Raw genomic sequence first — 27015 nt, 5'->3', positions numbered from 1 at the left:
GCACACAATGTGGTTCATTTATGCTTGTTAGAAGCTGCATATATTCAAATGCCCTCTGAAGGTAAAAGGAACATGTCCAGGCATTGTGCCTCTTTTTTTGAATTAAACAAACTTTGGACGGGGGAGAGACAGTAGTTCCCCGGTGCATTCTTCTTGGCAACACCCTGACTAGTCAGTTAAGCACACAATGTGGTTCATTTATGCTTGTTAGAAGCTGTATATATTCAAATACCCTCTGCAGGTAAAAGGAACATGTCCAAGCATTGTGCCTCTTTTTTTGAATTAAACAAAAAGTTTTGGGCGGGAGAGAGACAATAGTTCCCTGGTGCATTCTCCATGGCAACACCTTCACTAATCAGAGTCTGTTTGCCGACCAATCTGCACCCTTTTTGCACAATTTAGTATAAATTATTGTTCCCTTCGGAATTTGTATTCTTGTGTCTGATGAGTCCAAGAAGAAAAAGCTTTGACAGCATGTCTCTTTTTTATGCAATACTCAAGTTCTGTACTTTTAAGTGACTTCTACGAACATTCATGCCTCCAGATGTTTTTAAACCTCTCACATAAATATAATATTTTTCCAACAGCATCAATGTTTGCTCAGAATATGGGTTTCCTAAGTGAAGATTTAATGACAAATAAATCCCTGTCCATGCATGCAGAATGGCTGAGCAAAAACTGCCAACCCAATTTCTGGAAGGTGAGTATCGCCACTGCAAAGGACAAATGTTACTAAACATTTTTAATTATTTTCAAACAGGATGCCAGGTCTGAAATTAAAATGAGTACGAGTTTTACATTGCTGCTAGTGTGAGAATTTGAATTTGGATTTTCACAGAATGTCATACCAAATGCTCGAAAGTCTTGTGGCCCGTACAAAAGAATGAAAGGGCCATGGTCAAAAAAACATAGAATGCCAGTAAAGGTGGCCAATGTTCATAACCATGACACCATTGGTAAGTTTTTTTCCTTAGTTCGATAGATGTGGTTACCTCTTGTATAGAATGTAGATAATTAAGGCGCAGCACGGTGGCGCAGTGGGTTAGCCCTGCAGCCTCACGGCGCCGAGGTCCCAGGTTCGATCCTGGCTCTGGGTCACTGTCTGTGTGGAGTTTGCACATTCTCCCCATGTTTGCGTGGGTTTCGCCCCCACAACCCAAAGATGAGCAGGTTAGGTGGATTGGCCATGCTAAATTGCCGCTTAATTGGAAAAAACGAATTGGGTACTCTAACTTTATTTTTTTTAAATTTAAAAATTTTTAAAAATGTAGATAATTGGTTTATTGAAAAATCATCAGAGTGGCAGTGGCCATTCGCCATGGCAACACCTTGACTAATCAGAGTCTTATAATGATGATACAAATAAAACTAGTTATTGTAGTTCACTACATAGATATAGACCACCATTACAATAAAAATGAAGTAAAAAATAATAGGTGTACAACATTACAATAAACTGCAGATCTCCTTGATATACAGAATAAAAATGAAACGTCTACTGCGATTTATGTTAAGTCCATAGAGCATATGTTATCCAGTTGAGTTTATTAAATTCTCATAGTCCATATTATTTGTGAGTTTTATTAAGTCAGAGATTGGGATCTCTCGTAGCCTATTCAGTCCATATCTTTATTTGAGCAATGGTGTCTCTTCTCTTTAAATTCTATCGGACATTCAGGTGGGGTTACGGGGTGGGGATGTGGGCCGATGGTTGGTGCTCTTTCGGAGGGTTGATGCAGACCCGAATGGCCTCCTTCTGCACTGTACGGATTCTATGATTTACTTAGTGAGTAAGTCAAGGAGTAGTAGCATCAAGGTAAACAGGACGATTAGTATGAAGGCACTTTGTGCAGATGTAAATAGTTGGAAATTCATGTATGACTTTACTTATTTGAATTCTTGAACTTAGGTATGATTGTGATTGATAAGAGTTCAACTGTAGTGGCTGGAACAACTACGAATGGAGCAAGTCATAAAATCCCAGGGTATGTATTCTTATCTTCTTAAGCTGCTAGTGAACAATATCTCCCTTTTTCTTCTTGCAAATGAGCACAAACACTGTTCGAACATTGGGCCAGCCTGATCTTTTTTCAAGTTCTTCCGTCTAAGACAGCACCCTCATCAATCTTATTAACAAATTTGAATGAAGCTCCAGTAATATTTGGAGCTGACAATTGTTATTGTCAAATATCATTCAATATTGGACTATGAGTTACAGTGAGATTAATTTGTTTTGTTATCTTAAGTGTGTTACTTCTATCATGTATTTTCTTTTACTTTGTACTCCAATTTACTTTTGTCACAGCTGGTATAAGCTGCGCTTAAGTGTAAATTTTAAGATTAAATCAATAGCGCAATTAAATCTGGTGGACAATACTCTCCACTACATTGCTACCCAGGCAGTGAAGTTGAAAATTACCACCAATATGTAAAATTTAGACTGTTTAACAGATGACTGTTTATTGGTCTCAACATATGTTTTTAAACATATTTCTAACAGTTCAATAAATAATACTGCACCTCCTAAAATTGATTTGAAAGCAACCCAGCATTAATTGTATATCGCAGCATCTGTAGCATAGTAATTGAGGATTTTTTGGTTTAGAACTGTGTTAATATCTCCTGACAGCTTGCTAACAACAGCAACTTGCATTTATCAGGGGCTTGAATGCAAAGTGCTTCAAGGGAACATTATCAAACAAAGTTTAACACCAAGCCACATGAGGTATTAAAGCAGGGTTTGGTTTTAAGGAGGAAGTTAGGTGTGGGAAAGGAATTCCAGAAGTTCAGCCCTTGGCAGCTGAAGGCAGGGTCTCCAGTATTGAAAGGGTGTGGGGCTGGTGAGATCACAGGATTAGGGAAGGGCAAGGCCATGGAAAGATCTGGAAACAGGGATGAATATTTTAAAATCAAGGCATTGCTTATTAAATATGACGCCAGTTCTGGTAAAACCCTGAGACAATCACTGGGGAAGGAGTTTGTGACTAGGCAACAGAGGTTATGGCGGGAAGAAGACAATATTTAGTTGGACCTAATTTCTGCTTATCCAGTACAGATGTCTGGCAAACAGTCTAATAATTTTGAGACTGGAGATACTAAGGGAGGTGGTGGTAGGATAGAGCCTAGAGTAACATGTGAAAAGTGATACTGCTCCTAAATGGTGGTGTGCTGCTGAATGTTGCAAAGAGGCAGGAAGTAGGTAAGAAATAGGAGGTTGCCAAGGATTCTTGCGGGTTACCAGAGGTAGTGATGTGAGAGAAGCCATTTTGGGTGATTCACTGGCTCTGAATGGAGCCAGAAGAATTCCATCCCACCCAACTGGAAGATGGTGGAGAGGTGTTGGAGGAGGACAGTGTGATCAAATGTGTTCAAACTTGAGAAGGACAACAAGGGATAGTTTACTTTGAACACGGTGGCATAGGGTGTCATTTATGTCTTTTCTAAGCGCTGCTGTTGTACCATAGAAATTTGATTGGCAGGATTCATCCATGGAGCTGTGGGAAAGATGGGTGGGTAATGAGGAGGCCACAGCGTCATCAAGAACCTTGTAGAGGAAAGGCGGGGTGGCGATAGGGCACAAATAGGGAAAAGGTCAAGGGTTGTTTATTTGAGGCGAAGGCAGATGTCGACCGAATTGAAAGAGACGGGGGATGGTATCGAGGAAGAACCAGTAACAATATAAGTAAATATGAGAACCAGGTAGGCTAAGTTGGACGGCTAGCAGTTAAGTGAAAATAGGGTCCAGGGATCGAGGGAGTATCTAGGGACAGGGAGTGAAGTAGCATAAATAGCTGATTGGATAGATTCAATCTCCATGACAAAGAAATCCATAAAACTTCATACGTTTTGTTGAAGGTGAGTTTGGGGGAAACAGGAGAGTGATTTGCAAAGACTATTTACTGTAGAGATGTTAGGAGCCACCTTCACATCCCAGGATGATCCTGAAATAGTGAGCAGTATTGACAGACAAGTGCAGGACCTGATCGTGCGTCATGTTGCTCAGCCAGTTCTAGTGGTAAATAACTAAAACAGTTCTTCATCAAATCTCTTTGGTTCTGCATTCCTTGCACTTAAAGGAGTGGAGTTGAGGGCCATACCAGGAGGACGGGCTCGGGTAAGAGTCATGGAATCATAGAATTTACAGTGCAGAAGGAGGCCATTCGGCCCATCAAGTCTACACCGGCACCTGAAAGAGCACCCTACCTAAGCCCACACTTGCATCCTATCCCCCTAACTCAGCAACCCCACCTAATGTTTGGACACTACGGGGCAATTTAGCGTGACCAATCCACCTAACCTGCACATCTTTGGACTGTGGGAGGAAACCGGAGCACCCGGGGGGAAACCACGCAGACACGGGGAGAATGTGCAGACTCCTCACAGACAGTGACCCAAACTGGGAATCGAACCCGGGTCCCTGGTGCTGTGAAGCAACCGTGCTAGCCACTGTGCTACCGTGCCGCCCTGTCATTGTTTTAACGGGGACTGAAGCATCAAAAGGTGGAGGTGAAGTAGGGTATTGAATTGCTAAGTGAGGGAAAGGCCCAGGTTCAAAACCTAAATTCTGTTTACTTAACTTCTATTTTCTGTAGTCCATGCCCATTTTTCCATTGCACCATTGGCAACTTTACCTTCAGTCCCCTCTATTCATCTCTGGAATCTCCCTCCTAAATCTCCCTGTCTCTGCTCGCCTTCTCTCTGTTTAGGATACTCTCATAAAACTCACCTTTTTGACCAAGCTTTTTGTCACCTGTTCTAACATCTCCTCCTTTATTTGTTCATTGTCAATTTTTCTTTTCTTTCGATAATTGCTCCTGAGGCGATTTATAAATGCATGTTGTTTTTGTGATGCTTTCACTGCCTGCCTGCAAGTCTTCCGACTATTTCTGAGGCGGAATGTGAGAGAAATTGCCCTGCTATATAAAAAGAATTCCAGTCCCTCCATCACTCACTCTAATACAATAATGTATCTTGGGATAATGAAAGAGAACTCATCCCAAAAGATTCAATAATGATGGCAGGGCAATATATTGCAAGAGAGCATGAAAATAAAATAACTTTATTAAACAATAAATACAAACAATTGTATAATGCATCAAAACATTAGGTGCTGAAATTTGCTGATATTTGACATCCCATTTACTGTGCAACACTGCCCCATATGCAGCCAAACCCATCTCCCTGAGTAACTATTTTTATAACAATTCCGTTGGGGTACAGCAACTGCTTGATGAATCCTTGCATCCATTTGATGCTTTGTCATTTAGTCCAGCACATATCAGAGGTAGTCCCTCTCTGGTTTGTGTAATGTAAGGGTCTGACACAAATAAGGTCAATATGGGACTGAGTACAGTACTGCCCACACTGTGATGTGAGAGAACATATGACCCAATAAGGGTCTGACACATATATACGGTCAATATGGGACTGAGTACAGTACTGCCCACACCATGATGTGAGAGAACATATGATAAGCGCCTAGGAATCAGTCTAGCGTTGGACAGAACCATGAACGGAAGCAAGCAAAGCAGCTCCGAGCTTGAACCCTTTACTATTTATATGACCATAGTTCTTTGTAATTAATAAAGACATACAGTTCACCTACTAAAGACCACAATGACTTTCATTCAGACCTACTGAGCAGTATCCAACACCCTACAACAGTTAGCTAATGAGACAGTGGGCTGTTAGAAACCTGTTCACTGCTGAATCCATTGTTTTTGCATAATATTTTCAACAGTGAACTCTTAATTTCTAGGGGCGATCTAGATGTATATTTGTTCAATATGATAACCATAGTTTTGTTTGTATTTCTCCCAGCCGCGTGGGAGATTCACCGATTGCTGGAGCAGGTGCTTATGCTGATAGCACAGTTGGAGCTGCAGCTGCTACAGGAATGGGAGACATCATGATGCGGTTCCTTCCGAGGTACGCCATTCTCACCAAATGTGTTTTTATTGGAGGATTTAGGTCAGAAATAGGAAGGACCTGACATGATAGTGGTGGGTTCATGGAATGCACTGCCAGCGGAGGTGGTGGAGTCAGAGTCATTAGGGACATTTAAGCGACTCTTGGAGAGGCACATGGACAGCAGTAAGTTGAAGGGGTGTAGGTTAGGTTGATCTTAGATTTGGATAAATGGTCGGCACAACAACGTGGGCCAAAGGGCCTGTACTGTGCTGTACTGTTCTATGTTCTATGAGGTTGTCTGAGTTAGGTTTGAAGCACATATACGTAAATGTGCATCACATGATAAAAATAGTTGCTGAGTTATGCCTGCGCATGGGACAATGGTTCGTATTTTACGACCAGCAATAAAAGAATGGCCCTTGCAGCACAAAAGGATCTTGACGTCCACTTCGTCAAGTGTTGGGCCCACAACTGTTCACAATTTACATAGATGATTTGGAGTTGGGGACCAAGGGCAATGTGTCCAAGTTTGCAGACGACACTAAGATAAGTGGTAAAGCAAAAAGTGCAGAGGATACTGGAAGTCTGCAGAGGGATTTGGATAGGCTAAGTGAATGGGCTAGGGTCTGGCAGATGGAATACAATGTTGACAAATGTGAGGTTATCCATTTTGGTAGGAATAACAGCAAAAGGGATTATTATTTAAATGGTAAAATATTAAAACATGCTGCTGTGCAGAGAGACCTGGGTGTGCTAGTGCATGAGTCGCAAAAAGTTGGTTTACAGGTGCAACAGGTGATTAAGAAGGCAAATGGAATTTTGTCCTTCATTGCTAGAGGGATGGAGTGTAAGACTAGGGAGGTTCTGCTGCAATTGTATAAGGTGTTAGTGAGGCCACACCTGGAGTATTGTGTTCAGTTTTGGTCTCCTTACTTGAGAAAGGACGTACTGGCACTGGAGGGTGTGCAGAGGAGATTCACTAGGTTAATCCCAGAGCTGAAGGGGTTGGATTACGAGGAGAGGTTGAGTAGACTGGGACTGTACTCGTTGGAATTTAGAAGGATGAGGGGGGATCTTATAGAAACATATAAGATTATGAAAGGAATAGACAGGATAGATGCGGGCAGGTTGTTTCCACTGGCGGGTGAAAGCAGAACTAGGGGGCATAGCCTCAAAATAAGGGGAAGTAGATTTAGGACTGAGTTTAGGAGAAACGTCTTCACCCAAAGGGTTGTGAATCTATGGAATTCCTTGCCCAGTGAAGCAGTAGAGGCTCCTTCATTCAATGTTTTTAAGATAAAGATAGATAGTTTTTTGAAGAATAAAGGGATTAAGGGTAATGGTGTTAGGGCTGGAAAGTAGAGCTGAGTTCACAAAAGATCAGCCATGATCTCATTGAATGGTGGAGCAGGCTCGAGGGGCCAGATGGCCTACTCCTGCTCCTAGTTCTTCTGTTCAGTGACTGTAGCCTGTAAAGCTTTAAAGTGCAGGCTTCCACTAAGTCAATGTTTATTTCAGCACGGAACCTTCTACAAGGCATGTTCGTCTCTGAAAAGAGGGAAATAAACAGTGAGGTTACTCAAAAAAAAACTCCAGTGCTATCTTCTTTGAAGGAACGAGATACCAAACTTGTAAAATTATATTTCCTGAGCCAGGAAGGTTGTTCAGTCGGAATTATCATTGACCATTTGTTTTAAAACTCACTACTTTTTGAATGCACAAGCTCTAACTTTTCAAACAGCTCTAGTATGGCACTCGTTGGCAAGCAGATCAGATTTATACTGTTGCATTCATTTCACTCAGATTCAGTGGGTGAGGTCTATAATAGTGCTCCCCATGGGGCATCAGGGTATCTCTGACAGCAACTTCTGGATTTTTGTGTTTTCATCCTCCTGGGCAGAGATCAGAAATTGCAGTCCAATTTACCCCACAATAATGGTGATAACTCAACCATAATTATCATAGCAAAGTTCAGTCCTGTGATAATGTGGTAATTCCACAAACCTGGTTTAAAGAAGGGAAATAGTGGGAACTTATTATTCCTGGCTACATAGAATAGTTACAGCATAGAGGCGACCATTCAGCCCATCGTGTTTGTGCCAACTCTGCAGGATCAATTCATCTGGTGCCACTCCCTCGCCTTTTTCCCTTAGCTATGCAATCTTTTCCACTTCAGATAATGTTCTAAATCTGTTCTGGGAGCGGGAATAGCTTTCAATCACTTGCTGTGTAAAGGAGATTTTCCTCAAGTCACCATTGCTCCTTTTGTCAAACACCTTAAATTGGTATCCACTGCTTCTTGATCCTTCCATCAATGAGAACAGTCTCTCCCGATCTACTCTGTCCAGACCCCTCATGATTTTTAACACGTATATGTGGAGCTTGTTCAAGGAACAGCTACTGCGTGTCCATGATAAGTATGTGCCTGTCAGGCAGGGAGGAAGTGGTCGAGCAAGGGAACCATGGTTTACTAAGGCAGTCAAAACACTTGTCAAGAGGAAGAAGGAGGCTTATGTAAAGATGAGACATGAAGGTTCAGTAAGGGCGCTCGAGAGTTACAAGTTAGCTAGGAAGGACTTAAAGAGAGAGCTAAGAAGAGCCAGGAGGGGACATGAGAAGTCTTTGGCAGGTAGGATCAAGGATAACCCTAAAGCTTTCTGTAGATATGTCAGGAATAAAAGAATGACTAGGGTAAGAGTAGGGCCAGTCAAGGACAGTAGTGGGAAGTTGTGCTTGGAGTCCGAGGAGATAGGAGAGGTGCTAAATGCAATATTTTTCGTCAGTATTCACACAGGAAAAAGACAATGTTGTCGAGGAGAATACTGAGATTCAGGCTACTAGACTAGAAGGGCTTGAGGATCATAAGGAGGAGGTGTTAACAATTCTGGAAAGGGTGAAAATAGATAAGTCCCCTGTGCCAGATGGGATTTGTCCGAGGATTCTTTGGGAAGCTAGGGAGGAGATTGCTGAGCCTTTGGCTTTGATCTTTAAGTCATCTTTGTCAACAGGAATGCCAGAAGACTGGAGGATAGCAAATGTTGTCCCCTTGTTCAAGAAGGGGAGTAGAGACAACCCCGGTAACTATAGACCAGTGAGCCTTACTTCTGTTGTGGGCAAAGTCTTGGAAAGGTTTATAAGAGATAGGATGTATAATCATCTGGAAAGGAATAATTTGATTCGAGATAGTCAACACGGTTTTGTGAAGGGTAGGTCATGCCTCACAAACCTGATTGAGTTCTTTGAGAAGGTGACCAAACAAGTGGATAAGGGTAAAGCAGTTGATGTGGTGTATATGGATTTCAGTAAAGCGTTTGATAAGATTCCCCACGGTAGGCTACTGCAGAAAATACGGAAGCAAGGGATTCAGGGAGATTTAGCAGTTTGGATCAGAAATTGGCTAGCTGGAAGAAGACAAAGGGTGGTGGTTGATGGGAAGTAGTCAGACTGGAGTCCAGTTACTAGTGGTGTACCACAAGGATCTGTTTTGGGGCCACTGCTGTTTGTCATTTTTATAAATGACCTGGAGGAGGGCGTAAAAGGATGGCTGAGTAAATTTGCAGATGACACTAAAGTCGGTGGAGTTGTGGACAGTGCGGAAGGATGTTACAAGTTACAAAGGGACATAGATAAGCTTCAGCGCTGGGCTGAGAGGTGGCAAATGGAGTCTAATGCAGAAAAGTGTGAAGTGATTTGTTTTGGAAGGAATAACAGGAAGACAGAGTACTGGGCTAATGGTAAGATTCTTGTCAGTGTGGATGAGCAGAAAGATCTCGGTGTCCATGTACATAGATCCCTGAAAATTGCCATTCAGGTTGAGAGGGTTGTTAAGAAGGCGTACGGTGTGTTAGCTTTTATTGGTAGAGGGATTGAGTTTCGGAGCCATGAGGTCATGTTGCAGCTGTACAAAACTCTGGTGCGGCCGCATTTGGAGTATTGCGTGCAATTCTGATCATGCATTATAGGAAGGATGTGGAAGCATTGGAAAGGGTGCAGAGGAGATTTACCAGAATGTTGTCTGGTATGGAGGGAAGATCTTATGAGGAAAGGCTGAGGGACTTCAGGCTGTTTTCGTTGGAGAGAAGAAGGTTAAGAGGTGACTTAATTGAGACATACAAGATGATCAGAGGATTGGATAGGGTGGACAGTGAGAGCCTATTTCCTCGGATGGTGATGTCTAGCACGAGGGGACGTAGCTTTAAATTGAGGGGAGATAGATATATGACAGATGTCTGAGGTAGGTTCTTTACTTAGAGAGTAGTAAGGGCGTGGAATGCACTGCCTGCAACAGTAGTGGACTCGCCAACACTAAGGGTATTCAAATGGTCATTGGATAGACATATGGACGATAAGGGAATAGTGTAAATGGGCTTTAGAGTGGTTTCACAGGTCGGCGCAACATCGAGGGCCGAAGGTCCTGTACTGCGCTGCAATGTTCTATGTTCTATGTCATATCTCTTCTCAACCTTCTCTTCTCCAACCTCCATTTGGATTAATTTACTTCTCTAATCTATCCATGTCACTGAAGTTCCTCATCCCTGGGACTATTCTTCTGAATCTTTTCTAATGCTTTCACATCCTTCCTAAGGTATGGGGCTGGATACTCGTTTGTGAGGCTAGGTCCCCACGCCGGCGTGAAAAAGGCGATGTTTAACGCCAGGAAAACTGGTGCACAACGGCCACTGCTCCGAGGGTGGAGGGGTCGGGCTGGCTAGCAGCCAGGCAGCGTAGAGCTTCCAGCTCTCGCTGTCAATACGGCCTGGAGCTTTGCCGGGTCCATGGATGTGCATGCGCACGCCGGCGGTCTGCAGCAGCCACGCCGTGCTTCATGGCAGACGCAGCCCGCAGATTCGGCCCACAAAAATTGTTCCCCCCTTCGGTCGGCTCGCATGCACCAGACCACCCTCCACAGTGCCCCCAGCCCCGAATAATGCCCTCCCCCGCTCGCGGATCAGCCCTCCTCCGACTGGTGGTGCTGGACTGAGTCCGCAGCCGCCACACTGAGTTCTTGACGGGTGAGACCACACGCGACCCACGCCGTTGGGAACTCGGCCGGTCGGGGAGAGAATTGCGGGGCGCGCCTCAGCCAACGTGAGGATGGTGTGGATACGCTTTTCAGGGGGCGGTGCATCGCGAAAGCGGCGCCGCCCCCCGATTCCGTCTTTATCAGGGGTTCTCTCCCCCGTCGCTGAACGCGATTTTGACGCTGGGGATCAGAGAATCCAGCCCGTGGTGCCCAGAACTGCCCAGGGCTTTGACAAAGAGTCATCAGACTCGAAACGTTAGCTCTTTTCTCTCCCTACAGATGCTGCCAGAGCTGCTGAGATTTTCCAGCATTTTCTTTTTCATGCCCAGAACTAGATGCAATGCTCCAGTTGTGACTGACCCAGTATTATCATAACTTCCTTGCTTTTGCATTCTGAGTGCCTATTCATAAAACCCAAATGCTTTAATAACTACACTGTCAACCTGCCCTATCACTCCAGAGAGGTATGCACACAACCCTCTGGGACCCTCTGCTCTTTTACCCCATCTAAAATAATACCTTATATGGCAAACCTTCTCCCCCTGTTCTTCCTACCAACGTTAATCACTTGACACCTCTATGCATTTGTTTCATTTGCCAGTTTTCTGCCCATTTTACCAAGCTATCCATGTCCTTTTTGAAGTTCTAAACTGTCCTCCTCGCAGTTCACAATATTTCCTAATTGTGTGTTATCCGCAAATTACATAATGAAATGAAATGAAAATTGCTTATTGTCACAAGTAGACTTCAAATGAAGATACTGTGAAAAGCCCCTAGTTGCCACATTCCAGCGCCTGTTCGGGGAGGCTGGTACGGGAATTGAAACGTGCTGCTGGCCTGCCTTGGTCTGCTTTAAAAGCCAGCTATTTAGCCCTGTGCTAAACCAGCCCCTTGTCTATGTCTGTACATAGACATCTAGGTCATTAATATATATCAGGAAGAGCAGGGGGTCCTGATACAAACGTCTGGGGAGCCCCATTAGAAATCCTCCTCCAGGCAGAAAAATAGCCATTCATTTAAAAATATATATTTTTATTCTCCATTTTCACATTTTCCTCAGAGTTTACACCCCACCAACAAACAGTGAACGGTAACAAATACAACGTCAATCCCCTTATCAGCAACAGCAATCCCATCCTCCCACCGTCCCAAACAGCGGCCCACCTGACAATATAAGCGTCAAATAAAACAAACCCCCCACAAGGTGGAAAAAAGAAGAAAAAAAAGGAATCAGGAATCGCCTATGGTCACCATTGACATATGGAGTCCACACTACAACCCCTCCCCCTAATATTCAATGCCATCCAATCCTCGAAAGAGTACTGTGAATGACACCCATGAATTGTAGACACCACCCCCACCACCCCCAGACTCCTCCCCCCCCCCACTTCCTCTTGTAAACTCCTCTCCCCAACCTCGGTTCTTCCCCCAATTTTTCACCCCGGCTAGACTCGCCGGAACCTGTTCTGCCAGGCTCTGATGGCCACAGCCCCTCCCCCCACCTCGCTCCCGTTCATTGCCCGGCTCATACCGGCCAGCGTGGAGACCCCCGCCCGGGTCTCCTTCCCCCTTGCCCGGTCCCAGGAAAACCAAGAAATCCCCATTTGCACACAACCCACGCACACACAGCCAAGCCCAAAGAACCATCATTGCAAATGAAAGTCCCATCTCTTCCCTTGTCCAAATATATACAGCGTCGACTCATTGAGTACATACACCAACATGCAGTGAAAAACTAAAGTTACATGAGGCTACATCGGTACACTTCCATTTCTCAATTCTGCCACAGCTCTTCTGCCTTTGCAAACTCCTCTGCTGCTTCCGCCGTCCCAAAATAAAAGTCCTTGGATTTGTAGGTCACCCTCAACTTAGCTGGATATACTATGCCGCACTGCACCTTGCTGATGTACAGAGCCTTCTTCACCCGGCTGAAGGCAGCCCGCCTCCTCGCCAGCTCCACTGTAAATTCCTGGTATATGCGTATACCAGCTCCAGCCCACTGCACCACCCACTTCTGCTTTGTCCAGCACAGGACCATCTCCTTCATGCTGTACCTACGGAAATACTCTTGGCAGCGCACTCACCTTTGGTATAGGCCTCCACGACCGATGAACCCGATCCAGTTCATATCGGGAGGGATCGTGCCCCTCCCCCAATAGCTTCGCCAACATCGTGGCAAAATACTCCGTCGGCCTCAGGCCTTCCACTCCTTCGGGCAGACCCACAATCCTCAGATTCTGCCACCTGGATCGGTTTTACAGGTCTTCCATTTTGGCTTGCAGACCCTTGTTGGTCTCTATCACATTCCTCATCGAGGTGAGTTGATCACTGTGCTGCGATAATGCCTCTTCCACTTCCTTCAGTATCTCACCTTGCTCCCACACCTCCGCCACTGCACTCGATATCCCCGCCCTCACCGGGGCAATCGCCTCCTCCACCAGCACTTTCAATACCGCCCTATTTCCTTCTTCATAGTTTCCATGTGCTTTGTGAACTGTTTTTCAAGTTCCACGGCTATCACCTAGGTCATTTCTTCTGCCGTGAGCAATGCATCCTCCCCTGGTGCCCCAGCCTCCGCTTTCCACTCTCCGGTGGACTCATTCACCACTTTATTCACGGCCTTTTTTTTCCCCAACTTGGACATTTCACCTCACTGTGCCTTCTTACTGCTTTTGCAGCCGCCATTAGAACATAGAACATTACAGCGCAGTACAGGCCCTTCAGCCCTCGATGTTGCGCCGACCTGTGAAACCACTCTAAAGCCCATCTACACTATTCCCTTATTGTCCATATATCTTTCCAATGACCATTTGAATGTCCTTAGTGTTGGCGAGTCCACTACTGTTGCAAGCAGGGCATTCCACGCCCTTACTACTCTCTGAGTAAAGAACCTACCTGTGACATCTGTCTTATATCTATCTCCCCTCAATTTAAAGGTATGTCCCCTTGTGCTAGACATCACTATCCGAGTAAAAAAGCTCTCACTGTCCACCCTATCCAATCCTCTGATCATCTTGTATGCCTCAATTAAGTCACCTCTTAACCTTCTTCTCTCTAACGAAAACAGCCTCAAGTCCCTCAGCATTTCCTCATAAGATCTTCCCTCCATACCAGGCAACATTCTGGTAAATCTCCTCTGCACCCTTTCCAATGCTTCCACATGCTTCCTATAATGCGGCGACCAGAATTGCACGCAATACTCCAAATGCGGCCGCACCAGAGTGTTGTATAGCTGCAACATGACCTCATGGCTCCTAAACTCAATCCCTCTACCAATAAAAGCTAACACACAGTACGCCTTCTTAACAACCCTCTCAACCTGGGTGGCAACTTTCAGGGATCTATGTACATGTCACACGGGATCAGGGGTGAGCTGGCAAGGTGGATACAGAACTTGCTAGGCCATAGAAGGCAGAGAGTAGCAATGGAGGGATGCTTTTCTAATTGGAGGGCTGTGACCAGTGGTGTTCCACAGGGATCAGTGCTGGGACCGTTGCTCTTTGTAGTATATATAAATGATTTGGAGGAAAATGTAACTGGTCTGATTAGTAAGTTTGCAGATGACACAAAGGTTGGTGGAATTGCGGATAGCGATGAGGACTGTCGGAGGATACAGCAGGATTTAGATTGTCTGGCGACTTGGGCGGAGAGATGGCAGATGGAGTTTAATCCGGACAAATGTGAGGTAATGCATTTTGGAAGGTCTAATGCAGGTAGAGAATATACAGTGAATGGTAGAACCCTCAAGAGTATTGAAAGTCAAAGAGATCTAGGAGTACAGGTCCACAGGTCATTGAAAGGGGCAACACAGGTGGAGAAGGTAGTCAAGAAGGCATACGGCATGCTTGCCTTCATTGGCCGGGGCATTGAGTATAAGAATTGGCAAGTCATGTTGCAGCTGTATAGAACCTTAGTTAGGCCACACTTGGAGTATAGTCTTCAATTCTCGTCGCCACACTACCAGAAGGATGTGGAGGCTTTAGAGAGGGTGCAGAAGAGATTTACCAGAATGTTGCCTGGTATGGAGGGCAGTAGCTATGAGGAGCGGTTGAATAAACTCGGTTTGTTCTCACTGGAACGAAGGAGGTTGAGGGGAGACCTGATAGAGGTATACAAAATTATGAGGGGCATAGACAGAGTGGATAGTCAGAGGCTTTTCCCCAGGGTAGAGGGGTCAATTACTAGGGGGCATAGGTTTAAGGTGAGAGGGGCAAGGTTTAGAGTAGATGTACGAGGCAAGTTTTTTACGCAGAGGGTAGAGGGTGCCTGGAACTCGCTACCGGAGGAGGTAGTGGAAGCAGGGACGATAGGGACATTTAAGGGGCATCTTGACAAATATATGAATAGGATGGGAATAGAAGGATACGGCCCCAGGTAGTGTAGAAGATTGTAGTTTAGTCGGGCAGCATGGTCGGCACGGGCTTGGAGGGCCGAAGGGCCTGTTCCTGTGCTGTACATTTCTTTGTTCTTTGTTCTTTTGACACTGAGATCTCTCTGCTCATCCGCACTGCAAGAATCCTATCATTAGCCCAGTACTCAGTCTTCCTGTTATTCCTTCCAAAATGAATCACCTCACACTTTTCTGCATTAAACTCCATTTGCCACCTCTCAGCCCAGCGCTGCAGCTTATCTATGTCCCTCTGTAACTTGTAACATCCTTCCGCACTGTCCACAACTCCACCGACTTTAGTGTCATCTGCAAATTTACTCACCCATCCTTCTACGCCCTCCTCCATGTCATTTATAAAAATGACAAACAGCAGTGGCCCCAAAACAGATCCTTGTGGTACACCACTAGTAACTGGACTCCAGTCTGAACATTTCCCATCAACCACCACCCTTTGTCTTCTTCCAGCTATCCAATTTCTGATCCAAACTGCTAAATCACTCTGAATCCCATGCCTCCATATTTTCTGCAGTAGCCTACCATGGGGAACCTTATCAAACGCTTTACTGAAATCCATATACACCACATCAACTGCTTTACCCTCATCCACCTGTTTGGTCACCTTCTCAAAGAACTCAATCAGGTTTGTGAGGCACGACCTACCCTTCACAAAACCGTGTTGACTATCTCTAATCAAATTATTCCTTTCCAGATGATTATACATCCTATCTCTTATAAACCTTTCCAAGATTTTGCCCACAACAGAAGTAAGGCTCACTGGTCTATAGTTACCGGGGTTATCTCTACTCTTCTTCTTGAACAAGGGGACAACATTTGCTATCCTCCAGTCTTCTGGCACTATTCCTGTCGACAAAGATGACTTAAAGATCAAGGCCAAAGGCTCAGCAATCTCCTCCCTAGCTTCCCAGAGAATCCTAGGATAAATCCCATCCGGCCCAGGTGACTTATCTATTTTCACCCTTTCCAGAATTGTTAACACCTCCTCCTTATGAACCTCAAGCCCTTCTAGTCTAGTAGCCTGAATCTCAGTATTCTCCTCGACAACATTGTCTTTTTCCTGTGTGAATACTGACGAAAAATATTCATTTAGTACCACTCCTATCTCCTCGGACTGCAAGCACAACTTCCCACTACTGTCCTTGACTGGCCCTACTCTTACCCTAGTCATTCTTTTATTCCTGACATATCTATAGAAAGCTTTAGGGTTATCCTTGATCCTGCCTGCCAAAGACTTCTCATGACCCCTCCTGGCTCTTCTTAGCTATCTCTTTAGGTCCTTCCTAGCTAACTTGTAACTCTCGAGCGCCCTAACTGAACCTTCATGTCTCATCTTTACATAAGTCTCCTTCTTCCTCTTGACAAGTGTTTCGACTGTTTTAGTAAACCACGGTTCCCTCACTCGACCACTTCCTCCCTGCCTGACAGGTACATACTTATCAAGGACACGCAGTAGCTGTTCCTTGAACAAGCTCCACATTCCCATTGTGCCCATCCCCTGCAGTTTTCCTCTCCATCCGATGTATCCTAAGTCTTGCCTCATCGCATCATAATTGCCTTTCCCCCAGATATAACTCTTGCCCTGCGGTACATACCTATCCCTTTCCATCACTAAAGTAAACGTAATCGAATTGTAGTCACTATCACCAAAGTGCTCACCTACCTCCAAGTCTAACACCTGTCCTGGTTCATCACCCAGTACCAAATCCAATATGGCCTCGCCTCTCGTTGGCCTATCTACATACTGTGTCAGGAAACCCTCCTGCACACATTGGACAAAAATGGACCCATCTAATGTACTCGAACTATAGCGTTTCCAGTCAATATTTGGAAAGTTAAAGTCCCCCATAACAACTACCCTGTTGCTTTCGCTCCTATCCAGAATCATCTTTGCAATCCTCTCCTCTACATCTCTGGAACTTGTCAGAGGCCTATAGAAAACCCCTAACTGGGTGAATTCTCCTTTCCTGTTTCTAACCTCAGCCCATACTACCTCAGTAGACGGGTCCTCATCAAACGTCCTTTCTGCCACCGTAACACTGTCCTTGACTAACAATGCCACCCCTCCCCCTCTTTTACCACCTTCCCTGAGCTTACTGAAATATCTAAATCCCGGCACCTGCAACAACCATTCCTGTCCCTGCTCTATCCATGTCTCCGAAATGGCCACAACATCGAAGTCCCAGGTACCAACCCATGCCGCAAGTTCACTCACCTTATTCCGGATGCTCCTGGCATTGAAGAAGACACACTTTAAACCACCTTCCTACCTGCCGGTACACTCCTGCAATTTTGAAACCCTACTCATGGCCTCACTACTCTCAACCTCCTGTATACTGGCGCTATATTTCAGGTTCCCAAGCCCCTGCTGAACTAGTTTAAACCCTCCCGAAGAGCATTAGCAAATTTCCCCCCCCCAGAATATTGGTACTCCTCTGGTCCAGGTGCAGACCATCCCGTCTCTAGAGGTCCCACCGACCCCAGAATAAGCCCCAATTATCCAGAAATCTGAAACCCTCCCTCCTGCACCATCCCTGTAGCCACGTGTTCAACTCCTCTCTCTCCCTATTCCTCGTCTCGCTATCACGTGGCACAGGTAACAACCCAGAGATCATAACTCTGTTTGTCCTAGATCTAAGTTTCCACCCTAGCTCCCTGAATTCCTGCCTTACATCGCCATCGCTTTTCCTACCTATGTCGTTGGTACCTATGTGGACCACGACTTGGGACTGCTCCCCCAACCCCCTTAAGGATCCCGAAAACACGATCCGAGACATCATGCACCCTGGCACCTCGGAGGCAACACACCAACCGCGAGTCTCTCTCGTTCCCACAGAATCTCCTATCTATCCCCCTAACTATGGAGTCTCCAATGACTAATGCTCTACTCCTCTCCCCCCTTCCCTTCTGAGCAACAGGGACAGACTCTGTGCCAGAGACCTGTACCCCATGGCTTAAGCCTGGTAAGTCGTCGTCCCCAACAGTATCCAAAGCGGTATACTTGATACTAAGGGGAATGGCCACAGGGGATCCCTGTACTGACTGCTTCCTCCCAGCCCCTCTCACCGTCACCCATCTATCTTTATTCTTCGGAGTAACTACATCCCTGAAGCTTCTATCTATGACCACCTCTGCCTCCCGAATGATCCGAAGTTCATCCAACTCCAGCTCCCTAACGCGGTTTCTGAGGAGCTGGAGATGGGTGCACTTCCCACAGATGAAATCAGCAGGGACACTGACGGCAGCCCTCACCTCAAACATTCTGCAGGAGGAACATTGCGTTACCTTCCCTGTCATCCCCTCCAGATAAAAAAAAAAGAAAGAGCTTACCTGTTATTCACTCCCCTTCTCAGCAAGCACTCACATAGCAACCTCTGCACCCCGCACGATAACACCTGAGGGAAAATAAATAAAAACTACTTACCAGTCACCAGCCAATCCCTTACCTGCAGGCTGTGACGTCACGATTCAACTTTCCACTTCTACCTGCCCTCGAGCCTTCCTCTTGATCCTTACAGCGGTTGGTTCGGGGTTAAGTGTCACTTGACAAGAGCTCCTCCACAAACCACCTCCAAGTTAGGGTGAGCACACAGACGTATGTAAATTTCCCCTGCAACGGCCTATCAGCAGCTCTGCTCTACTGCCCTCTGCTGGATGCTTGTCTTCACTTGAACAGCTACGGTCTCTTGTTCAGATACGCCTCCAAGTTAGGGTGAGCACACGGACGTATGCAAATTTCCCCTGCAACGGCCAATCAGCAGCTCTGCTCTACTGCCCTCTGCTGGATGCTGTCCCTGGGACCGGGCGTTAAGACCCTGAAGATTCCGTTCCCGAATGGGAGTCCTCCAGTGTGCGGCTGCCTCTTGCCCGCCGTCACTGGAAGTCTCCAGAAAAATAGCCATTCTTAACGACTCTCTGTTTCCTGTCACTCGGTCAGTTTTGTATTGATGTTGGTGCTGAGCCTTTTATTCCAGATGAAGCATATTTCAGTGGAAGAGCATTTCAGAAATATGGATCATCAGATTTAGAATATAGTCATGAAATTTTGCTCCTTCTGCTGGCCTGTAGAATGCACGCCCGATTACAATAACACGACAATTATTCCTTCATTATAAGGAAAGGTCCTTGGCCTTTCAACTAAAGGTGGTCCTCGACTTTACAATGTTCGAATTACATTGTTTACACTTTACGATGTTCGAATTACATCGTTTACACGTACAGTCATAAATTGCCACCCAATTTCAACATTACAACGTCCGTTTTGATTCTCACAGTGCCACACTAGCATGTTGATAGGTACGATTGCTGTTCCGACCCACTAATCTGTATGACTGGTTAAACCATCTTTGGAAATGAGTGTTTTATTCTGTTCAATATTTTTGGCACAACTATCATAATTTTAATGCATTTATAATCGTATGTTGTATTTAATATGTGCTCAGTGTCGGAGAAGTTCAAGATTAAACAGGCAACTGACAGTAGGCCTGGGTAGGTTGCTCTTTCAGAGGGTCAGTGCGGACTCAATGGGCCGAATGGCCTCCTTTTGCACTGTTGGGATTCCATGGATTGTATGGATATGGAGCCTTGGTGAGTTCCTGCAGTGCATCTTGTAGACGATGCGCATTGCTGCTACTGTGCATCGTAGGTGGAGGGTGTGAAAGTTTGTGGAAGGGGTAAATGTTTGTGGAAGGGCTAGTGATCAAGTGGGCTGCTCCTTGTTGAAGCTATACTCATCCAGGCAAGGGGAACGTATTCCAGCACACTCATGACATGTGCCTTGTAGGTTGTGGACTACCTAATATTCGTGCCCCTGGATTCTCCCAAAATGAGACTATGTTCCCACGGCGGCGTAAAAACAGTGGGGTCTTACTCCCGAAATTCAAATAAAAAAATTGAACTAATTCAATGCCCTGCAGGGGGCTAGCAGGGACCCGGAGAAAACAGCTTTAGCTGCGGATACGGGCCCTCGCACTTCCGATTTGGAGTTTGCGCATGCGCATGGTGGCGGCCTCCAGCGGCCGCGTTGAGCTCCATGGCGGGCTCAGACTACGGAGCCACACAGAGAAAAGAGAGTCCCCCACCCGTCCCCCCGATCGGCCACGCGCCTGAGGCTGAAACCGCGCAGATTAAATCCCCGGCCGCCTATTAGGCCCCCCCTGGCCTCCGATCCCCCCCGCCCCCGACTAGGGCGGCCACAGACTGAGTCCGCAGCCGCCACGCCAGCATCCCGACCGACAATAGGTGGTTTCATACCATCGGGAACTCGGCCGGTCGGGAGCGGAGGATTGCTGTGCGGGCCTCTGGCAATGACCTCCCGACGGCGTGGCATACTCCGTGGTCACACTGATTTTCGGGGCCCAGAGAATCGGTGGACCGGCCCCAGGCCCAATTAACGGCGTGAAAGTGGATTTCCACCCCTGCGCCGGCCACGGGTTTGGCGTGTGGCTGCGGAGAATCCGGCCCCTGGTCTGCCCACGAATAGAAACATCTTCTGGGCCTTTCCTATCAAACCCTTTCATAGTCATGAAGACCTCCCTAAGTTTACCTCTGTCTTCTCTTTCCTGATGGGTATAACCTCGATGTTCTTTATGCTGCATATATTGCGGTGGTTCAGAAATGAACAATGCCTGATGTGTGTTTATTAAAATCATTTAGCATTTGAAAAACGATTTCACCGATAAACAGGGATTGAACTGCCGACAAAAATGCTTGATAAGATTGTTGTAGAAAATGAATGATTTTGCTTTTGACTTTTTTTAATGTGGACATTTTGGTGTTTTTGTCTCAATTTAGTTACCAAGCAGTGGAATATATGAGAATGGGGATTGAACCAACCGCAGCTTGTCAGAATGCTATCAAAAGAATTCAGAAGTATTACCCAAAGCTTTTTGGTGCCATGATCTGTGCTAACAGAACTGGGGGTTATGGTAAGTGTTCAAAACAAACCCTCTCAGATGAATAAATATTGCTTAAAAAAGACATAAATTGTCAAAGCTTCTCACCTGACAGTCCGAAAGATAATTCACAAGAATACCAAATGTAAAGGGAGCAACAATTTATACTTCATGAGAATAGATTGCTGATTGGTTGGCAAATGGACTCTGATTGGTCGAGGCATTGCCATGGAAAATGCAGCAGAGAACAGTTAACTGCCAAATTCAAACCATGCAGATCCACCCTGATCAAGTCATTGCTGTGGGGAATGAACCAGGGAATGGCTGTCTCCCAAGCTTGTGTTAAATTGGAAAAGGTGGAATGCATGGTGACATTTGTATGTAGATATCCTGATAAGTACAAGACAAAAAGTGTTGATGTCCCTATTTAGCAGTGTTCAATTCAATTCTACCAAACTATAAGCTAATTGAGTAAGATATTACCTAATGGCTAGCTAATAGGAAGGAATTCAGTGAAATAATCTCTTAATTCAGCAATTTGAAGCTTCAAGACTCAACATTTCAATTCCGTGATTTCTGTCCATTATTTTTGCGCTCATTTTGTTTCCTTTTCTTTGTACGTTATACGATGTAATCATGCTTTTTTTTTTGCTTTTAAGACAGCAGTTCTTCTTCATGTAGCCATTCACACCTCCTTTAGACACATCTTTTGTTTCTTTACTGGTCCCAATTACCACTCTGGCCCTACAACGTCAATTCCTTTCTCGTTTAATTTCTCCAGTCCTCTACCCCATCACAAATCTTCATTACCCCTCACCCCCATTTGACCTGGAAACTTACTACAATTCCAACTTCTTCCAGTCTGATGAAAGATCATCCTCCAGAAACATTGGGCGGGATTCTCCAATCGATGACTCTGAAATCGCGTTTGCCAATTGGCCAGAGAATCCCCGTTTACATCAAAATCAGTGGCGGCGTTGTTTTTGCGATGCTCCGCCCCTTCAAAAATGGCGTACTCGGGAAATATGCCGCATGCCGTACGGACGGCCTCGGGACGTTACCTGAGGCCCTCCCCCGATGCTCCGCTCCTGATGGGTCAAGTACCCAACGGCGTGGGACACGTGTGCTCATACTGGTCGGGGACCTCGCTTGGTGGCTGAGGACTGATTCCAGCGCCGCCACAGTTGGGAGGGAAGCCGTTCCAACGGCTGGGGGGGACTTTGGCGGATGCTGGGGGGACTGGTGGGGGTGGTCCTGGGGTGGCGAGGCTGGCTACAGGGGAGCTGTTTTTGGCAGGCTGGGTCTGAGCACGGCCGCTGCAGGCCGCCGCCGTGCGCAAGCGCGACCATGGACCTGGCCATTCCCCAGCCGTATCCGCAGGTAAAGCTTTACGCTGCGCAGCTGCTAGCCCCACACCGGTGCGGTGGCGGTGCCGACTTTCTGGTCATAAGACCCGACGGATCCTGCGGACATAGCTGTCGGATCGGAGAATCCAGCCCATTAATTCTGTTTCTCTCCGCAGATGCTGGCCGACCAAGCTGTTGATTAACAAGGGGTGAAAGGTTAGCGAGGGTAGGCCAAGTTACTGTCAGATCATCCGTGCTCTTATTGAATGGTGGAACAGGCTCGAAGGGACGAATGGCCTACTCATGCTCCTAACTCAAATGTTTTTATGTATCTGTAATGCAGGAACAGTCTATCGGTTTGTAATTTTCAGACAAGACAGAGACATGAATCCAAGGATTCTCTGGGAGGCCAGGGAAGAGATTGCTGGACCTTTGGCTTTGATTTTTATGTCATCATTGGCTACAGGAATAGTGCCAGAGGACTGGAGGATAGCAAATGTGGTCCCTTTGTTCAAAAAGGGGAGCAGAGACAACCCCGGCAACTATAGACCGGTGAGCCTCACGTCTGTAGTGGGTAAAGTCTTGGAGGGGATTATAAGAGACAAGATTTATAATCATCTAGATAGGAATAATATGATCAGGGATAGTCAGCATGGCTTTGTGAAGGGTAGGTCATGCCTCACAAACCTTATCGAGTTCTTTGAGAAGGTGACTGAACAGGTAGACGAGGGTAGAGCAGTTGATGTGGTGTATATGGATTTCAGCAAAGCGTTTGATAAGGTTCCCCACGGTAGGCTCTTGCAGAAAATACGGAGGCTGGGGATTGAGGGTGATTTAGAGATATGAATCAGAAATTGGCTAGCTGAAAGAAGACAGAGGGTGGTGGTTGATGGGAAATGTTCAGAATGGAGTTCAGTTACAAGTGGAGTACCACAAGGATCTGTTCTGGGGCCGTTGCTGTTTGTCATTTTTATCAATGACCTAGAGGAAGGCGCAGAAGGGTGGGTGAGTAAATTTGCAGACGATACTAAATTCGGTGGTGTTGTCGACAGTGTGGAAGGATGTAGCAGGTTACAGAGGGATATAGATAAGCTGCAGAGCTGGGCTGAGAGGTGGCAAATGGAGTTTAATATAGAGAAGTGTGAGGTGATTCACTTTGGAAGGAATAACAGGAATGCGGAATATTTGGCTAATGGTAAAGTTCTTGGAAGTGTGGATGAGCAGAGGGATCTAGGTGTCCATGTACATAGATCCCTGAAAGTTGCCACCCAGGTTGATAGGGTTGTGAAGAAGGCCTATGGAGTGTTGGCCTTTATTGGTAGAGGGATTGAGTTCCGGAGTCAGGAGGTCATGTTGCAGCTGTACAAAACTCTGGTACGGCCGCATTTGGAGTATTGCGTACAGTTCTGGTCACCGCATTATAGGAAGGATGTGGAGGCTTTGGAGCGGGTGCAGAGGAGATTTACCAGGATGTTGCCTGGTATGGAGGGAAAATCTTATGAGGAAAGGCTGATGGACTTGAGGTTGTTTTCGTTAGAGAGAAGAAGGTTAAGAGGAGACTTAATAGAGGCATACAAAATGATCAGGGGGTTAGATAGGGTGGACAGTGAGAGCCTTCTCCCGCGGATGGAAATGGCTGGCACGAGGGGACATAGCTTTAAACTGAGGAGTAATAGATATAGGACAGAGGTCAGAGGTAGGTTCTTTACGCAAAGAGTAGTGAGGCCGTGGAATGCCCTACCTGCAACGGTAGTGAACTCGCCAACATTGAGGGCATTTAAAAGTTTATTGGATAAGCATATGGATGATAATGGCATAATGTAGGTTAGATGGGTTTTGTTTCGGTGCAACATCGTGGGCCGAAGGGCCTGTACTGCGCTGTATCGTTCTATGTTCTATGCTGCCAACGTTTTTAGTCTTGCACTCATCAGGGTAATGTAAGAATGACTAATTTCAAACAATGCGCAGGATCTAGTACTTGGGCTCTGAATATCAAAACAAATGGATTGTTGGTTCTTTTCCCTGTCTAGGGCACATTTTGTAACTAGTAGCTTTTGTCAAAAGAATGACATAGATGTCAGGCTCAGGTGGGTTGTCAAAAATAGTAATTTTGATGGCATGATTGGATTGGATTTGTTTATTGTCACGTGTACCGAGGTACAGTGAAAAGTATTTTTCTGCGAGCAGCTCAGCAGATCATTAAGTACATGAGAAAAAAAGGGAATAAAAGAAAATACATAATAGGGCAACACAACATAGACAATGTAACTACATAAGCACTGGCATCGGATGAAGCATACAGGGTGTAGTGTTAATAAAGGCAGTCCATAAGAGGGTCATTTAGGAGTCTGGTGACAGTGGGGATGAAGCTGTTTTTGAGTCTGTTCGTGCGTGTTCTCAGACTTCTGTATCTCCTACCCGATGGAAGAAGTTGGAAGAGTGAGTAAGCCGGGTGGGAGGGATCTTTGATTATACTGCCCACTTTCCCCAGGCAGCGGGAGGTGTAGATGGAGTCAATGGATGGGAGGCAGGTTCGTGTGATGGACTGGGCGGTGTTTACGACTCTCTGAAGTTTCTTGCGGTCCTGGGCTGAGCAGTTGCCATACCAGGCTGTGATGCAGCCCGGTAGGATGCTTTCTATGGTGCATCTGTAAAAGTTGGTAAGAGTCAATGTGGACATGCCGAATTTCCTAAGTTTCCTTAGGAAGTATAGGTGCTGTTGTGCTTTCTTGGTGGTAGCGTCGACGTGGGTGGACCAGGACAGATTTTTGGAGATGTGCATCCCTAGGAATTTGAAACTGCTAACCATCTCCACCTCGGCCCTGTTGATGCTGACAGGGGTGTGTACAGTACTTTGCTTCCTGAAGTCAATTACCAGCTCTTTAGTTTAAGTTTTAATGAGCTTTGGATTAAACTTTTCTCTGGGACTTTTTCCCACTATTTCTATTTAGCCAGTTTGCTTAATAGGTAAAGGGACAATTATTCCATACGTGATTCTAGAACCCTGGGTTTTTTGGGAAACAAAATAACTCCTTTTTAAAAAAAAAAAGCACACAAAACTCTTCTGCACAACTAATGATGTTTTACAGAGTTCGGTATTCATTAGAACCGTTTTTTATGAAATGTAATTTTACAAGGGCTGGGAGGGCTCCTATCTCTCTGCACTAATTTTCAAAAGTATAATAAGTTAAGCAAGTTATGATTTAGAGGTTAGGGGAGTGACCCAAGACATATCTGCTCAAGAAGAATGCTGTGCTCCGGAACAAAGCTCGAATTGGCGGCAGGCGCAAGCCTCGATTTTGGCCGGAGGCCTGATTCTCCACCTGAACGCAGTTCACGTTTGTGACTTCGCGAGGTGGAGAATTGAGATTTGGAAAATGTGCAAGATTTAAGAATAACCAAATCCACCTGTTCCGTGGCAAGAAATTGAAGTAGGTGTGCACAAGGAGGTGTTGTTGACGAATTAAATACTGCAGAGTTTCAGACTGAATATTGAGATATTTATTCAAGTAATTCCTAATCATTCCAGACAGTAACTGCACAATTGCATTCTCCTCCCTTTGTTGTAAGATTACTGCGGCTGCTTTGCAGATTCACACAGATCAACTGAATCGGAATCACAATTGTTACTGCACAGAAGGAGGACATTCGGCCCGCCATGTCTGCACTAGCTCTCCAAATGAGCAGTTTGACTTTGTTCCATTCTCCGGCCTTTCCCTGTGTCCTTGCACGTTATTTCCATTCAAATAACAGTACTAAGATCTGGGAATTACCCACACTTGTGAATCAGGCAGGCCAGGCTACAATCTGTGAATATCTTCTTCTCGAGTTCAGGGTTCCTCTTCTGCAGTGGTTGCTCCCGGAGTTCACAGGTTGTCACTGATTATGTATCCCAATGTCCCTTCTTTTATCCAGATTCTGCTAGTGCTGTGACATGATATACACACTGCCCTGGCCTGAGGTTTGTCATCTCATCAAGACTTAAACAGTCTGAAAACAGCGCGAGTGGAGAGACAGCCGGGACATTGAAAACAGCGCGAGTGGAGAGACAGCCGGGACATTGAAAACAGCGCGAGTGGAGAGACAGCCGGGACATTGAAAACAGCGCGAGAGGAGAGACAGCCGGGACATTGAAAACAGCGCGGGAGGAGAGAAAGCCGGGACATTGAAAACAGCGCGAGTGGAGAGAAAGCCGGGACATTGAAAACAGCGCGAGTGGAGAGTGAGCCGGGACATTGAAAACAGCGCGAGTGGAGAGACAGCCGGGACATTGAAAACAGCGCGAGAGGAGAGACAGCCGGGACATTGAAAACAGCGCGAGTGGAGAGACAGCCAGGACATTGAAAACAGCGCGAGTGGAGAGAAAGCCGGGACATTGAAAACAGCGCGAGAGGAGAGAAAGCCGGGACATTGAAAACAGCGCGAGTGGAGAGACAG

The 27015-nt window shown here is 45.9% G+C and overlaps 1 protein-coding gene and 1 long non-coding RNA gene across 2 annotated transcripts in view; one reads left to right on the top strand and one right to left on the bottom strand.

Moving 5' to 3' along the window:
- The window catches only part of LOC140429165 (uncharacterized), a 70997-nt gene that overhangs the window by 2503 nt on the left and 41479 nt on the right, over positions 1 to 27015 (bottom strand). The window lies entirely within an intron of this gene.
- Positions 1 to 27015, top strand: part of LOC140429164 (N(4)-(Beta-N-acetylglucosaminyl)-L-asparaginase-like) — a 52807-nt gene that overhangs the window by 10783 nt on the left and 15009 nt on the right. Inside the window, exons 4-8 of the mRNA XM_072515805.1 lie at positions 588 to 700; positions 839 to 956; positions 1910 to 1985; positions 5821 to 5928; positions 21132 to 21265. Coding sequence (XP_072371906.1) covers positions 588 to 700; positions 839 to 956; positions 1910 to 1985; positions 5821 to 5928; positions 21132 to 21265 — 549 coding nt within the window. The remainder of the gene's footprint in view (positions 1 to 587; positions 701 to 838; positions 957 to 1909; positions 1986 to 5820; positions 5929 to 21131; positions 21266 to 27015) is intronic.

The sequence above is a fragment of the Scyliorhinus torazame genome, chromosome 9, assembly GCF_047496885.1.
Source record: "Scyliorhinus torazame isolate Kashiwa2021f chromosome 9, sScyTor2.1, whole genome shotgun sequence".
NCBI classification, from domain to species: domain Eukaryota; kingdom Metazoa; phylum Chordata; class Chondrichthyes; order Carcharhiniformes; family Scyliorhinidae; genus Scyliorhinus; species Scyliorhinus torazame.
The sequence above is the reverse complement of the archived record's forward strand: the minus strand, read 5'-3'. Positions and strand labels throughout refer to the sequence as shown.